This window comes from Oenanthe melanoleuca, chromosome 1A (assembly GCF_029582105.1).
Source record: "Oenanthe melanoleuca isolate GR-GAL-2019-014 chromosome 1A, OMel1.0, whole genome shotgun sequence".
Classification (NCBI taxonomy): Eukaryota; Metazoa; Chordata; class Aves; order Passeriformes; family Muscicapidae; genus Oenanthe; species Oenanthe melanoleuca.
In genome coordinates, this window is record NC_079334.1 from 4,615,828 (window position 1) to 4,633,666 (window position 17,839).

The window sequence follows — 17,839 nt, forward strand, 5'->3', positions numbered from 1 at the left end:
CAAAGACTTCATACTTACCATGTTTAGAAATAAAAATCTGTTGGGGCTAAAAGTTAAAATACAAGTTAAAAGAACAAAAATATTTACCCATGCATCTTTGTCTCACTTGTGGTTAGAACCAGGGTGGGCATGAACCTTGAGATATGCAGCAGTGCACTGAAATCTGCTGTGACATTGGGACCAATGCCACATCATTACTACAGCTAATTGTTGTCACACAGACAACAGCCTTTTCTGGTACAGTGCTACCCTTCTTCTTGTCTGTTTATTCAAGATCTGGTTTTCAGTTAGCAATGCAGCCTGCACTTCTACCAAAGCTGAAATAACTTTTGCTATTAACTGCTCAATCCAGCTACTAAAACTTTAATTAAATTTGGATCTGTTGCCTGCAGGTCCACTAGAACATCAAGGGCCCCTGCTCTCTCCTCACTTGTGCCTGTTTGTCTGTGAACTTCCACTGGGCTGGCTTCATTGCCTTCCATGGTTAGTCTCCATTTATGTCAAGGTATCAGTACTGGAAAGTCACACTAAGCATCTGGAAGACACTGGAAATAGGCGAAATACATGAGTAATTTTCTTTTTAGGTCTATAGTTTATTTTTGGAAAATCTTTATTTTGGAGACTGGCATGAATGCTGTTTGGGCGATAGCTTCATCTATCTTTTCTTGAAAACCTATTCTTATGTAATTAATAATTAAAACAACAACATCAAAAGACTGATTGAGAAAATTGGTTTAGATTCTTCATAGTCCCCAGACAGGAATCCTGTGCATGGAAATTCAGCAAGGCTTTCTACCCAGGAGATTTTCAGCCAGTTATGGAATTGCCATGCTCTTTCCCCCATTATAAATACAGCTTGGTGAGCATCATGGGACATCCCAAGTTCTCAGAGTGCATAGGCTGTGTGCACCCTGCAGGTACACAAATGGGTGCAAGCATCCCCACACGTATGTCAGCATTGTGCCATTGAAACAGCATTCCTGTCTTGCAAAGCAAGCCAGGAATATCCTCAGATGGACTTGCTGTTATTAACAGGAACACCTATCAGCAAAAGAGGCGATTTCTGGCTTGGTGCTAGTAGAGATCACAAGGCTGTCAGGACAAAGAACAGCCTGAACTGTCCAGTGAAAAGGAGCCCTTGAGAAACAGAACTTTACACAGGACAAGAGAAAGGGAAGAGTCAGTAGCAAGTAATCAGCCAATGCTTGCACTCATCATCATGATGGGCAGGATAAAATTGAGATGTCACTTTTCCAGATCCCTATCAAGTTCTTTTTTATCTAAGTCCATAAATATGAAGCTACAGAGCTTTTCCCTCTTCACTTGGGGAACTGCTCTTTTTCCTTCATAATTTACATGAATATCAGCACTTGGGGAAGCAAAAGATTAATAGCAACTGTCTGTGGCAAGCAGAGTGTGGCAGGTTTCCTTTGTGCAGCGCTGCAGCTTCTTCTCACCTGCAGAACCTACTTTAGCTTAGTCCTGAGCACCCATATTGCTGCCAGCACCCCAAACCCTGCTAGCCCAGACCTACTCATCCACATAGCTCTGCTGCTCATGCAGAGAGATGTGTAACTTACTGCTTGTTCTTCCAGTGTGCATTAGATGCATTGGAACCCTGTCTTACTCTTTCTCACGCTATTCCAGTCCTTCTCCTTCACCCACCTTGCCACATGCAGCATCTGCTAGTCCTTTGCACAACACTCAGTCTTCATCTGAGTGCTGCAGCATCACTTCCTCCAGTTCCCCATGTCTTTTCTTTAAAATGCAGACCTCTTGCATTCATCTCAATTCTGCCCAGCAACTCCAATCTCACAAATGCAGTTTTGGATTTTCACACATCTCTGCTGAGTAAACTTGGATTTGCCACCCACAGAAATACCCTCATAAAGGGTAGACAAACACCACTAAGCTCGCTTTAGTTTATCTTAATTCAAACACATGATTGCCTACTGGGATGGTAGCCACTCCATGGTCAGACTGCCATAGGAGTCCCCATACTATACCCAGCTAGCAGAGGGTAGTGGTTGTAGACAAAATCTACTATTTCAGTTTAAATAGGAGCATCTCCATTGCAGCATTAGTATTGATAAATACATCTCTGAAGTTTGTGCCAAAGGAAAGCCATGGCTGCTGCTCATCCCACAGCACCTGCCACACTATCTGCTACAACAGTGCAGGAATGATGGGGCAAAAGAGGATATCTAGAAGAGTGAGAGACAGAGACTCCTCCTAAAAGAGGATTCTTTTAGCTCCACAGACTGTGGTCTGAAGGTTGATACTGAGGAAGGCTACACTTGATTTGAGTAGCACCTGTAACTGTGGCTCTTTGTTTCAGTGTAGGGCAGGAACTGCATGACAGGTAAACAGCATTTTGCTTGCTTTGTCTGCATTTTAATTGCCTACTGAGAACTCCCACCTGTGCTTTTTTGTGCTCTGTCAGAAGTTTCCCAAGCTTGACTCCTCTTGCTTAGAATGCTCTACTTATTTTTTCATTTTTGTAGCATGACTTCCTTTTTGCTTACTCAGAGTTTCTCCTAAGCTATCTCTGGGGCATTTTCAGTCCCAGGTTCAGAATGTGCTCACTTACTCTTTGAAGCAGAAAACATGGGTCAAAAGAGCTGATTTTTTCTGTATTCATCACTGTACCACTAAATAAAACAATTAAATGTGAAGTTCTTTTAAAAAACCATTGGGCAAATATTCCCTTCCATCTTTCCTTACTGATGATTTTGTTAATTCAGTGGGTTTCTGAAATGCATGTAAGCCACCAGCTATAAAAACTGAATAGGGGTGACACAAAGCACATCTCACTTAAACAATTCATAGACAATAGTGAGTGATTATATATGTTTATGTACTTTTGAATCCCTCATTCCTTCAGACTTCACTTGCCTGCCAGAGATAGATGTATATCTAGAGGGAAAGGAAGAGATATTTTAATAAGGATGCAGGTGTATCATCCACATACCCCTTCATCCTACACATCCTACTGTCAGTACATGCTGGCATGCCATGTTCCTTGTCCTCCCAAGAGCTGTCTGGGAATTGAGCAGCAGCAACCTTCCTCACAGCCTTGTTCTCAGCACTGCTGTATTCAAACAGCCACTACAGTGTAGCTCACACTCTGCTCTCAAAGCAGAACTGTAGAACAGAGGTTTGGGGCAAAGAGAGGTAAAAATTGCAAGTGAGGAAGAGGAACAAAGGTGAACTCAGTAAGAGTAAAAAGGAGGTGCTGTCTGGAAGAAGCCAGTGAAGTTTGGAGAAGGGCTCTAAGGTCTTTTCTGAAGGCCAGTGTCATTTTTGCTGTCTTTGCAAATGCCACTGTACTACAAGGAGGCACTCAGGTCCTAACTTTTCTTTGTGACTCTAACAGAAGGATTAGTAATAGAGAAATGTCATTAAATTGGTCATATTTGAACTATTTTTTGTGAAATATCTCCAACTAGTGCCACACTGGATCCCCAGGGAACAGTTACTAATTGTGCCTCTGGTTAGTGTTCACCTCAGAGAATTCAAAGCAGCAGCAAATAACACCAGAATGGAGAAATAAAAAATAGAGCTGGAAGATATTGAAGAGAGAGTGAGATCATGATACTCCAAGACCCTAAGTCTTTTCAAATTGAGGAAATCAGTATCCTCCTACAGTACAAGCTGAGAGAAAAAAGTAACCAACACAAATAACCCCTTGCTGGTAAGAAATTCCATAAACATCCAAGGCACATTCACATCCTGAAGGCTTTCTAGCCCTTGTTCCAGACCCTCCTTGCCAACTCTGCTGTTAACAAATGCAGCCTAGAGGTCTACACTGAATACTCCCACTGACTGTGATACAAGTTCTGTAAGAATTCCCAGGGTGTTCCCACTCTCATCCATGCAACAGAGTGTGCCACAGAGCACTTGGGTCTGTGAGCCACTGGGTCTGCCCCAGTACAGAATGGAAAACTAGGCAGGATGGAGGATCCATTTCAACGTGATGTCCCTGCGTAAAAGCTAATCAGGGTAACATAATGAAACTTGTTACCATCAAACCTCATAGCACAACCAGGATGGGCAAACACAAAAGTTCTTATTACTGGACATTGAAATTCAGCCCAGAATCCAATTAAGGCAGACATATCCATCATACAAGAGCTCTCCTTGGGTGAGGCAGGGAAGATCTGACAGTGCAAGACTTTGTGTGCATGACTTGGTGATTGCATGTACTGCTGTGATTGTGCCAGGTGATGAGAGGACAAGGCTGCCAACCCCTCTATGGCTCTATACTTAATAGGAGAGCAGGGGGAGAGGAAATACAGCAGTGGGAAGAAAAAACTGTGTCTTGCTAGGCAGTGTTTTTTGAACAGGTACTCTGTCAACTTTCTAGAGTGCACTTTGGTGTGTGATAATTACTTTTTGCTTCCCCAGGCTGCATGGAGTGCCTGCCTCTGTAAGAGACTTTTCCTTTGGCTTCCATGAGAGGAATATTTCTGGTGTCTTCCATGTGCTTGCTGAGCTTTCTGCCATCAAAGCAGACTGAAACCACAGACAATAGATTCTTAAATGACCTTTTGTCTCTACCCCTCATCATTCTGTGCAACTCATAAATGGTTCATTGCTACAAGAAACCTTGCTGGACTTGCATGTAATACACCATGTGTCTCAGTTCCTCCTCAAATTCAATATTCAGTTATGTTTCCTGCCTCCACTGCTCATTCTTTCCAGTGTACAAAACTGACACCAATCATGAATGTCTGTTAAGGATTTTTGACAAAAATTACAGATCTTTAATTGGCCAAAATTATTTCTAATATCAAGTTGTCCAGGGAGTAAATCAGATTTCATGATTTAGTGCAACATTATTCATGCCATAGAATGTTGCTGATGTTGGAGACAGGAATGCAACATGGACACATCAAGTTCATGCAGCAACAGCTGAATTTTATTGATGTGTGCCCCCTTCCACAGAGGCTTTGCATTTCCCATGCTAACACATGTGATTGAGTAAGAGACTTAACTGTGCCCAGCCCACTGCCCAATGGTATGGGTGCATTCATACATCAGAGGCATTGGTTGAAGTCCCCTGTTTGACTTTGAAACCCACCTATCCTTAACATGCTTGGGGACTTATTTACTTCTTATTTTGTAATGAGCTAGGCTGGTCCAGTAAATGTCTGTTATGGGCAAATTAAATGTGCAGCTATAGGCCAGCTATATCTGTCACAATAGAACTGGTGCAGCTCATAACATTTAACACTTCCTGTCCCGTTTGTCTCTTTCTTTCAAGGCACTGTACCTGCTTGACAGATCAGAGCCCTGGGACACAGTTTTTACTCTCAGCTCTGACTGGCTGGGTGAACTCGAGCAAAATGTTTTCCATGTCTTCATTCACTCCTGTCAAATGAGAACTGTCTTTGTAAGGGCTGAAGGGTCTACTTCTAGACAGTAATGCAGAAAAAGCATTATTGTTATTATTACTTAGGTTTGCATGGTATTTCTCTTATTCATGCTGCCACAAGATCTTCCCATGCTTAGAGGCATACTAGAGAAAAAGGTTACATGCTTGCTACTTGATGCACTTTTAGATATTGGTAGGGACATTTACTAGCAATATTCCACCTGTGAATAAGTGCATTATCTCCTAAAGCATTTAAAATGTAACATTAATGTGTATTTGTGTTCATCTCTTAAATGCAAGTATTTCTGGTGTTAGATCTGAGAGTTGGCCATAGCAGACTGCAATGAAGCCTTGTAAAAAACTGCAGCTTTTTATGGGCTTTGATTCCTTTTATTTTATATTACTATTTATGTTTGAGGTAGCAGGGTGTAAATTGCTTAGTGAGGATTTGTCTGCATCTCAAACTTACATCACACAAATGCAAACAACTTCACAAGATGAAGACAATGAAGGAGACCTGTTGTCAATGCAACAAAACAGTGAGAGGTGTGTGAGGACGAATTTACTCTGGCATATGAACAGGGATGACACCTTCGTTCTGTGTGTGTATCCTGTGAGGGGACCCCCAATATTTAACCTGAAAAACAGAGGTATTAATGGCAGGCAGAGACATCCCAAAAATTGTGCTATGTGCAGACATACTCCACCATCCTCTCCTAGCACTCTGGGTATTTCTTGGAGATCTCCCAAGCATTGCCCAGTCAGGCTAAACTGCATTGCTTTATGAGATCTGATAAAGCTCTCACTCCACAGTGATGAGAACTAGTCACATAAACTCTGGGCATACAGTAGTTGGCTCCTTCCTTATGCTTAGGGGTTGTCTACTGGGCTTCAACCAGTCAGTATCTGTTAAAGATAATGTTCAGTGTTTGCTATTTATTGTTAACTTCTCCTGAGTGAGAGGCTTCATAAAAACAGAACATAAATCCCTGTCACTCCTTCTCTCCCTCAGCTATGCCAAGGCATCATTATGGTTGCACATGTAAATGAACCACGCATTCAAAACCTTCATAGGAGCTTCTGCTGGGGCTCCTGCCCCTCCTGCATTCTACAGTTTCACTGAATCCTCTCCCCTTACCCTTGTAACTCCTTCCCACTGCTGTCCACTCTTCCACCACCTCACAGCCACCTGCACAGATAACCTCTGCTGAAGCCCAGATTATGGTATATCCTATCTCTGAGTGCTGCAGAGGCTTCAGGGAGCATGCAGATGTGCACACTGCCAGGATGTACTCCTGAGGCAACGCTCCAGCTGCGCTTCCAGGCTTGGGATTAGAAGACTGGGTTAATAGACTTAAAGCAAGCCTGAGGGTTGCCCTTAGCAGAGAGTAGAGACACACTTCAAATGCCTCTCATCCTCTTCTTCTCCTCTTCCCCTGTCACAGTACTTCCTTTCTTCTGCCTGCCTGTAAAAGTACTTGCTGAAAGCAAACAGTTTGGCAGAAGTTGATCCCTGCCTTAAAAACTAGTAGATTCTTTCTTCCATTTTTGGGAGGCTAAATGCCTTTAAATGTCTGAGACTCAAATTCTTTGCCAACACTTTCCATCCAACAAGGATATAATCTGGTATTCCCTATCAGTTTATACACATGGCTGTGTAGGAGCCATGGTAAATGAGGTGATAAGAGTGGTATAATAGTTCCAGTCAGAGCATGTCTAGTGAGGAAAATATTTCTGTATTCAGTTTAACAAAAAGGAGAAACATCCCTTTCTCAGCAGAAACAAGGGAACAGCAATGGATGTTACTGAAGCTAACATGGGGATCATAGTTCCCATATGAGTAATAAAGAATTCTTGGGGGAAGCATTACAGCACTTGGATGTGCCATCCCAAATGAATGTCATGGCAAGCATGCAGAGAATCTAACAATGTGCAGAACTAACTCTAAGTCAGTTCAAGAAGATCAGAACATCAGAAGATGTGTATGATGTTATCTCATGTCTCTTCCAATTTGAAGCCACCTCGTTGAGTGAATTCAGCCACACAGATTTGCATTTAAGTGGTGACAGAATCTGGCTCTTAGACCTACCTAGATTGTAAAATAGCATGAATTACTGAGCCATGCAATCTACCTACTTCAGAAGTTTGGCTGGACATAGATTTATTAGCACAGAACATTATAGAAGAAAATTACTTTAAGAGAGGCCTTTGGCATGGGAATCAGTGAATCCTCAGAGCAAAGGTAGAGAATTCCTCAGATTCCTTGCTAGTTCAGATGAAGGTTAGTGGTCCAGTGTCCGTGGATATCAGGACAAGTCCTGATACTCAGTTACTATAGTGAAGGGGCCATGTGAGTACCTAGGCAGACACAGGCAATTTACTGGTGCCCTACAGGGAATGGATTTGCAAATTAAAAAACAGCAAATTAAAGACAAGGACATCTGTGAGAATTCTGAACTAACTGCAGAGCTGAACCTCCCAAAAGAGGCAAAATGAGGATTCTTCACAGAGGGAAAAAAATCAAGAAAAGAGGGCTCAGTTCCATAACTAAGGTAAAAAGAAATAATTTCTATAAATATAGAGAGACACCCTCTGTTTTCAAAAATGCTATCACTTGAAAAGTCTGTGCAGAACCTTGGGGCCAAACAACACTGCTCCAGGAGGCAGATCCAAGGATGCTCCATGGAGGCAGGCTCTGCTCAGGCACTACAATACCAAGATGCTGGATGTTGAGGTTAAAGAAGAAACAGTGTTCGAGCAATTCTCACACTGGAGCAGCATAATGTGAACCACTTCAGAGGAGTGCCTAGAAAGCAACATGGCAAACAGATTGACAGCAATGTCCTGAATTTTAATAGAAAGTTCAGAATTTGAAGAAACATCCGAAGTACAGCAAAACCTGAAGAAAATCTCAAGCCTCCTTAAGATCTATAATAATTTCAGTGTCAATTTTCTACTTCTCTTGAGAATGACATAGATGCTTCAGTGAGCTTCAGGAAATATAAACTCTGTAGCAGTAACTGCCTCAGCAACAGTCCATGCCCATGCAAATGTTGGCAGGTGGAACAAGATGATCCACCAACTTCACATGCAAAGCCAGCAGGAGCAAGACTCCATTTGCCAGTGGTGAACCTCCACCAGTATGTCCCCTGAATTCCTACAGTAATTCCCTGGTTCTTCATAACTTTAATACTCCAAGACTTTTAGGCAGCTATTAAAAGCAGAACACCAGTTCCAAGACAGGGTCACATATTTGGAGTGGACTGTTCAGCCATACTGATGTACATTGATTCAATAAAAGATCTAGGACTTGATCTTTAGTCCCTGGGTTCCTAAGCAAACGTGATTTCTGTGATTATATCATATTTTCCTTTTTTCCTCCTATGCATGTGTCTCTTTCTCTCTGTGTGTATGTGTCTGTTTTGGTTTCTGCTTTGTAACTGCAAATCCCACAGAGAGTTTCAACCAAGTTTGAGTCAGTTACAGTGATTTCAGAGATACTAACCTCTAGCAAGTTCCATAAAAGTAACTGGCAGGGTGTAACAGAGAGAACTTTGTAGGTTCTCCTATGAGGAAAAGGCTGCTGAGTGAACTGAAGCCATTTCTCCACAAAGAAGGCTCCATGTTGGAGCGAGATGTTATAAAAGCCTCAACACCAGAAGCTTAGATCAGAACTCTCATCTTGTTAGGCATCAGAAAACGTAACTGTGACACGAATCTTCTGGAAGTCAAGCTTCATTTGTTCTATAGATCACAGATCCCCTTGTTTTCAGCTAGAAGAGGGCAGGAAGGAGAAGATTTTCCATTTTTAATTTTGTATTTAAAATCCCTTCAATTTCATCAAAATGTTCTCTCTTAGATGTGACTAATCATGGAAGATATTGATCCACTTCTGTCTCTCTCAGAAAGTGCAACTTCAGACCACATCAAAATAAGAGCTGAGCAATGAGCATCATCTTAGCAAAAACAATGAAGATAATACAATAATACCTGTGTGAAAAGCAGGCTGTGCATACACAGCACAGAAAAAAAGAAAAAATCATTATCAAAAGAGCAAATATATCTTTATAACCCTGAAGCAACAAAACTCCTACCACCTTATATTGAAATACCATAAGAGAACATCACATACCAATTACAGGGAGAATGAGAATGCTGCTTAATGGTTTTCTCATTGTTCAGTTATCTCTATGCATTGCTATCCATTGCTATCCATTGCTATTATCAGCACTCATTTACACCAGTGGAAGGTTGTGTATTTGTATGTGAGGACAGATACACAAAATCTGGTACAGATCCTCAGGTGATGTAAATTGTCATGGCTGTACTGACGTCAGGAAAGATGCACTGATTTCCTCCTCCAGCAGATGATTTGCTTTTCTGTATGTAAAAAGCACAGAAACTAGGTGCTGCTTCAGCTTGGCTCTGAGACACTTCTGTAGACAAATGCTCATGCAAATACATTCTCTTTTTTATGTGCAAATATACATATTGCCTTGCAGCATACATTGCAAGCAAGGACAGGAGCTTTAGGCTGCTTTCTATGCTGGAATTTAGAAAAAGGATTGTTCCTGATCTACCTGCCCACTCCTGTCTATAACAAGAGATCTCCAACTGCTTTGTCACAGATCTTAAAATATACAGAGATGAAAGGGTCAGTCCAGCATGACAAGTGTGTTAAAAATAAATTTAGGAGACATTAAAGTTTGATTTTAGGACTGCTAGTCCAATGCTTGAACTGAGATCTTAAACAGAGTCATTGGGCAGAACAAATCCAACAATCAAGACTCTCATTTTCTCACCTAGAGCTTAACTAAATGAAATTACATATTCCAGAATAGATGAATACAAGAATAATACTAGTTCGTTTCAAGGTACATCTCTTTGAGGAGAAAAATGGGAATATATATATATATTTATTTTTTTAAAAAAATTAGGTAAAAAAACCAGAAAATGATCACATTTCAGACTCTGTCTTTATAAATGACTCTTCTTTTTTTCTTTATTTGCTTTTATGTGGTTCCATTGAATGTGGACCAAGTAACAAGCACAAGCTACAAGTAATTCTAAACTGAACTCCATCTCTTAAACAGAGAATTATTACTGGCTTTCTATAACGTTTTCCTAAGGGAGAAAAACAAAAGGTTTCATAACTGAGACTGGAAAAGAGAAATAAACCACTGGTGAAGTAGGAAAGAAAAAACAAGCAACCTAAAATGGCATTTATAGGGAAAATAACAGGAAAGCAGGAGATGAATAAACCCTATGTACAGAAAGATTATGGAAGGCAGACAGTAACTCTTTTTTCCTATTTCAACCTGCATTCCAAGGCAAAAGGAAAAAAATACAGCTGAGAAATTTCTACAGTCTAATATATATATATATTTGTGTAGAGGTATTTTTGCTTGCAGAAGTGTGCATCATTTTATCACAAGAACTTTTTTTTTTTTTTTAATGAATAAGTAGATTATATTTAATATAATTAATAGAAGACCCAAATTCCAGCTTACAGGATCTGTTCTGACACTATCTAAAGACCAGATGAGCATCCTGAGGTGCGATTTCTCTGATTTATTCTGACTAAAAGTGGAAATAATTTCAAATATGGCATTGGTGGGAATGTGTACAGTCTACCTCATATAAGTAGCCACCTGCTGCATGCATAAACGATCTGAACCATGCCTGAATTGTAAATTCCTGTGCACATAATTTAATGAAGGATGTGGAAGTGCCAGCAGCTGTGAAGAGGGGGACAGCCAGCCCAAGAGTCACCTGAGGCCCTGGCAGAAATTCTCAAGGGCATTGTTAACCCCTACTCATCTGGGACATTTTTGCCTTTATACTTTTCCAAGCAGCCATATGTGTATTATTTTGAATGCTAACAGTGTTGCCACATCAGTCCACTGCTCCTAAAGCCTTCCCATAGAGCCTTACCTTGGATCTTCCTGGGAAGTGACAGCAAATGGGCTGATACAAAGCATGTGGAAGTAAGGTACCCTTGCCACCACAGAAGAGCAGCTTGGTTGCATCAGAACATACAGCTGAGTGGCACAAAAATATCAGCATCTTATAAAAAAATCCAAAAAACAACAACAAAACAAAATAATGCATTTGCATCCCTTCTTATTTAAGTATTTTAAATTTCAGTTTTTTGCTGTTGTTTTCAGCCCCCAGCTCCTCTTGCTAAATGATTAGTATAAGTCTTTGCTCTTCCAGGTACTGCTCTAACTGCATTCAGGACACAGAGAGAGAGGAGCTGTCTGTCCAAAGCACTGCTAGACATTGCTTCACAAAAATTCCTTCCTTGATACTTCTTTCTGATTCTCCCATCCTAGCAGGGATATTTCCCACAATAGAAATTTCAGCCTTGACCCTCTATTGCTCTGTCTGGGACTTTATACAGCATCCTACTGAAGTCTTATTCCTGTGGGAGGAAGTCCTTGTACTGTCCTTACTCAGCAATTTTATACCTAGAATATAATCCTGAACCCTTCCTAAGCTATGTCCTTTTCCATCTCTCACTTCATCTATTATTTCTTAAATATTGTTGTGAATCACCAACTCCATACTCCTCTTTGACAGGCCCTGCTGTAGGTACAGTGCAGGTGTGTGTTGTAAAGAATGTCTTAGCTGATTGCAATGGAAACAGTCTTGATATATCTTTAATTAGATGTAGTCAAGGAGAGTCTACTTTCTGTTTTCCTCTCAGTATGCTCTTTATGCCAAAATCATCTAAGCAGGACTTTAGCATCTGTGAAGCTGTGCCAGTGCAGACCTCTGTCATTTGAAACCTGCTTACAGCACTCGACTCCAAATAACTTCTGATGCTGAGACAGTACATTGCTGGCAGGGATTTGCAGAACTCAGGGCAGCACCAGTGCAACTATTCCTGGTGTGTGAAAGCTCAAGGGAGTTAAACCCTGAAATATGCTGGAGGAAATCTGAGAGACTGAAAGAAAGAGGGCAAAAGTAGCATTCCTTGTGTCCCCAGTGAAAGGGATGGATATCTGGGGTACACGAGCCATTTGGAATTGTTCTGATCTCTTTTTTTAGTTGCTGGAGGGTTTTTTGTGCTGGTGCAATGCGCAAATATAGCAAAATATGTTAATGGTAAACCATAATATTTACAGTCATTGTTAGTTCCCATTGAGAAATCGGTAGGATTTTTTCTAATGCCTTTATCCTGGAGATAATTCATAGAATAGAATATCAACACATAGTTAAAAGGAAAAATTATGGAAAATAGCCCCTCTGCATATGCAATATCTTAATTTTAAAGTTACATAATTGAGCTTTTGAAATTAACAAAAGAAACATTAAACAGTCTCAGAACACAAGAGAAACTAAGTGACTTTAACATCATCTTTTAAAATGTGCCTCTTTACTAAGATAAAAAAATTCTACCCTAAATCAGTGCAAAATAAAATAAGGTAGATTTCAGTCCAACGCAAATCCAAAATGAGCTTTAAGACCTCTGGGAAAATGTGATTTTAGAAAAATTCTTCTAAGAATTCATGGAGTTTGTTTTGCATGAGGAGATATCTTGTAGAGCAAACAAAGGCTCATAATTTAAAGACAATACTTAGATCCATTATGTCATGCTAGACAAATACTATTTCTATGTCTTCTTTTCACTGTTGATGACATGGTTAAAAGAAGACTTTAATACCACTTTAATACAGAATGTTTGTGAATTTCAGACATGTCTTTTGATGGAAGGAACTATAATGGATTATTAGCTATTATTCTAACTGTATTTATTGGAGTAAGTTTTCCTGCTAATGCCTGGGCTCAGAATCAGAAGTCCTTCCATAGACAGCTCCTACTGAGAGTTTCCATGATAAAAAGCAGCAGGATTTGGGTCATTTAGATGTAATCTGCTAAATTCAACCCTGTGGCATTTCCCTGATACTTAGTGAAGGGTACTGGGGATTGGCAAAGAAGGCTGTGCTCTGATAAAGAAGGGATGGAAAATTTATACTCGCAGGATTTGCCGACACTTTGGGATGGTCCCTTAAGACAAGAGGCTGCCTAGTAAGGGTGATCTGAGCAATGCTAATTTGGCAACCTGTATTTTTGGAGCAAAACATTCCATCATGAATGACCTTATTTTTTTGTTTTTTAAAGCTGTGAGGTGCTTATGCAATAGCCTCCTAAGGTAGAAAGAGACAGATGCCGTGGAATAATAATCAGCCTAATTCTTGCTGAAAATCTCTGCAAAAATCTTTCTTTTTTTCCTCCTCACCTTTCATAGGTAAGCTGAGTACCACCTTTCCCACACAAAGACATGTAACAACAATTAGGGGTCTCTTCATAGGTCAGGAATTCTTCCATTTCCAGAGACAGGCTTGGTTTTGTTCCCTTTTAAAATGCAGGTTTTATTTGGATTGGTTTTTCTTTTAAAGGCTTTAGGGAAAAAAAAGTTGACAGTTTTTACAGAAACTAACAACAAAAATAAGACTGAAGTTTTCTTTAAAATAAGAGATGCTTCTGTTGCAGAAGACATCCCTTGCAGAAGATTGTCCCAGCTGACATGAATAGTCACATGTGTCCAAAAGCTCAGGTCTTCACTTCTATCCAGAGCCTCAGATAAGCTGGACTGCAAAAAAACCTCAAACCTAACTCAAAATGAGCAAAATCCCTGGGCTGTGTCTGAGGTGAGAAGGACCGAGTCCACACTTAAACATGCTGCCAGAACCTCCTGTTTTGTGAGAGCAGAGGAAATTCCATTACAGGGCAGAGACGGTGGGGCACTGCCTGGGTGCTGCTTTAATCCCTGCTTTTAGCCACTGTATCCCAACATGCTAAAATATCCTTTTTGTTCTGTTTGGCCATTTTCTGTAGTGAGCAGTCAGTCCTCTACTCTTGGCTACAAACTCTGAAATTTAGACTTGGGGGGGAGGAAGGAAGAGAGAGCAGATACCTGGTCTGTACAGGCATTAACATATATGCTCCCTGCTGTCACACAAAAGCAAAAATACAACTGGCAGGTTGGCAAGCTGAATCATAAGGTATATTGGGCATCCTGTCAATAGGTGGTAAAAGACCCATCACCCTCCATCCAGATTGCCCTTAAGTTAGATTTTGCAGTCTCTTTGATTTCCCTCTAACGGTCAGAGATGAGAGAGTATGAAACTCAGTATATACAGTCTGTTGGGGGAAAAAAAAAAAGAACCTGCAGGAGTGAGAAATGTAGACTGTTTGGCATCTCTCATATTTCCTTTTCTATACAAAGATTTTAGTTTGCCTAAGCTATAGAAGGAAACAGAAGCAGTCTATTTTAATCTTCCTGAGTGAAGAATGCTGCAGGGATTGCTCTGTTATCCCCAGCAGCAGCCCTGACTTTCCACAAAAAAGGCTCCATCCAACCTTCTCTATCTATCTATCTAAATTAGAAAGATCATCATACAATATACCAGCAATCAGTTGTGTTCTTAATGCATTTCTCTTTGTATGAAGAAAAAATTTTGGCATGAAAAAAACTCTATAGCTCTTCCCCCAGTCAAACTGCACTGCAAAAAGAGCTCAGATAAGGAGGAAGTATTTAGGCGTATGCATAGAAATTGATTCTTCAGTCTGTGTAATGACGTATGTTAGAAACTCTCTGCAGAAGCAAGGAAAGCCCTTGCCGAGATGATGTTTCTTACAGAGCCTTCACTGCAGGGAGTCACTCCTGAAAATACAGTCAGGTTGATTATGCATTTTTATTTCGGTTTCTTACTGGTTTGACTTGAGGGATTCAAACCATGCTATTCTGGATTTACACCAATTGGCATGAGTTCAGGATCTGGCCCCACTTCATTTTTAGACTCCAGCTATTTCATGATGAGTAAGAGCCAGATCCTGCAAAGGCTTACTACCTGCATTAATACTCTGAGGAGCCCACTCACTTCCTCTAAGTTGTGATTGCAAAACTGAGTCTTACGGTGCAGTATTTTAGAAGCAAGCATATGCTTTTTGGGATTCAATCATGCCTTGACTGTACCTATTCCTTTAATAGCATTTCTTTCAATAGCAATATTTTCACTGGTTTTCATAGAACTGCATGATAGATGCTGAGCTGTTACAAAGTGGTGTAACTCTACTTACTGCAGCTCCATGTTGTAGTTCTGCTTGTGTATTCCAAACAATCACGAAAGAGAAGGGTGGCTTTAGTTAAATTGTCAGAAGAGACAAGGAAGATGTTTTGGGCTTGTGTATTCATTTCTGTGCTTCGTATGTACTTGTATGTTGTGCACTTCAATGGTTTTGACATCACTATAACCAAGACGATAGAGACATTTCTAGGAAAGACATTTGATCTAGATTTACTGCTTATACTAGTTTCTTTCTTATCTAAAAGAAGCCACAGCAGAAACTATGTTCCTTGTCCTTCTAACTTTACTAACTCTGGCTTTCAACCAGAAAACATCCCCCTGCTTTCCAAGTGCCTAAACAAAGGAAATTACAATACTGACTGCAGCTGTAATTACCAGCTGGTGAACTGATGGCATATACTGAATACATAATCCAAGAGAATGTTGCTCTTCAATAGTAGCCCTTTCCACCACCTATAGTGGTGGAATGCTGATCCTTGTTTACTATACATTCATGCACACGTAATGCATTTCAGTATCCAGTACTAGCAGTCAAGCTTTCTTCACTGAAGATGAGAAATCAACAAAAAATACTTTTTCCTTTTGGAGAGCTGGATCAGTGTCAGGTGCCACTCAAACAAACACACAAACAAACAAAAAAAACCATAAGAAAACAAAACAGGAAAAAAACACAACCCACACACGAGGGCGATAAGCACTCTAAATGTCAAATCTAAATACAGCATCTGTATCTCTATGAACCTATACACATCACGTGCAATATAATGCACCCCTTACATCAGTGAGGGCAGGAAAACCCCAGCTCACTCCGGGGATGATGGGGGTTTTTGACAGACACCAGCAACTTAAGGGAAGCAGAAGCGACCACAACGCTGCTGTGCTTTGCGAGGCTTCTCCGTGCCTCGGAGAAACCGCACTCATGGTCGATCACGGACTTACTTATTTCTGACAGACAATGAGGGCGCGATGCCGTGTGTGAGCACCGCGGGTGAGCTGCCCGAGGGGCTCCGAACGGGCTACAGACACTTGTCCCCAGGAATGAGCGCGGTGAACCGGGAGGCTGATGCATCTTGGAAGCAGCATACTGGCTTCTCTTTGCACTCTGCCTGCTCTCTCCGAGAACGCATGGAGGGAGGGATTCCCCACCCACCCACACACTGCCTCTCCCTCCTTGCAAGGCTGCAGGGGGGTACAGCCCAGTGCCCTGCTGGGTGCGGGCCCGCAGAGAGCCCGCTGCCCTCCCGCTGCTCGCCGCCACCGCTGCCCGCCCCCTCTCCCCTTCGGCACTTACTCCGCTCTCCGGCTCAGGACGCCTTTGCCGATGGCCTGGGGTGTCTTGTGCTGGAGCAGCGCGGCGCAGCAGCCCTTGTCCCTGCCGTCCTTCTCGGCGGGGTGCTGGTGGCCGGCAGCCCGCCCGCCGCCGGGCCCCGCCGCTGCCGCTTTGCCCGCGGGCGGCGGCGGCTGAGCCGGGAGCTGTTGGTGGTGCTGAAGCGGCTCGGACTGGCCCGGCGGCGGCGGCGGCGGCTGGGGCTGCTCGGCCGGGGGGCCCTGGGGCGGCTCGGCGGGGGCTGCCGGCGGCTCGGCGGGGGCCGGCTGCTGCTGCTGCTGCTGCTGCTGCTGCTGCCCGCGGAGGCTGCGGTTCTCGGTGCTCAGCTCGTCCAGCCGCCGCTCCAGCTCGTCGATGCGCTGGCGCTGGGTGTGGATGAGGCTCTGCTGGTTCTGCACGATGGCGGTGAGCTCCTTCAGGTAGAGCACGGCGCGCACCGGGTTCTCCAGCAGGCTCTCCATGCCCCGGCCGCCGGCGCGGGCCCCGCCGCCCGCACGCCAGCCCCGCCGGCGCTCCGGCGAGAGCGGTGCGGGATGCGGGAGCGCGCCTCGCCGCCCCGCGCGCACGGGCACGGGCACGCGCACCCGCGCCGCCGGCGGCCGCGCGCTCCCGCGGAGGGGCAGGATCGGGAGCGGGCGGGAGGGGCTCCCCGCGCGGGCCCGCCCCCGCCGCGCCGCGCACGCGCGGGAGGGAGGCGCCGGGCCCCCGGGCGGGGGTCCCGTGTGTCCCGTGTGTTCCGTGTGTCTAGTTGGGTCTAGTCGTGTCTAGCCGTGATGATAACGTCACTGATTTTAGCTTACCTGGTTAGAAACATGCAGTCATTAGGGTTGGAAACGTTCTCCAAGATGATGAAGTCCGACCTTTGACCAAACAGCACCATAGCCTTTAGAGCCATGTCTGCTTGTATTTGGGATATTTGGGACTTCCAAAGTTCCTGAGCAGCCTGTGGTGATGCTTAGCTACTCTTACAGTGAATAGATTTGTTTGTAATATCCAACCTCCCTTGGAGTGGCTGGACGTCATTCTCCCTTGCCCTGT

At 42.8% G+C, this 17,839-nt stretch overlaps 1 protein-coding gene across 1 annotated transcript in view; it reads right to left on the reverse strand.

Annotated features, from left to right (window-relative positions):
* The window catches only part of IQSEC3 (IQ motif and Sec7 domain ArfGEF 3), a 92,270-nt gene extending 75,008 nt beyond the window's left edge, over positions 1 to 17,262 (reverse strand). Inside the window, exon 1 of the mRNA XM_056510310.1 lies at positions 16,766 to 17,262. Coding sequence (XP_056366285.1) covers positions 16,766 to 17,262 — 497 coding nt within the window. The remainder of the gene's footprint in view (positions 1 to 16,765) is intronic.
* Between the last annotated feature and the right edge of the window lie 577 nt (positions 17,263 to 17,839).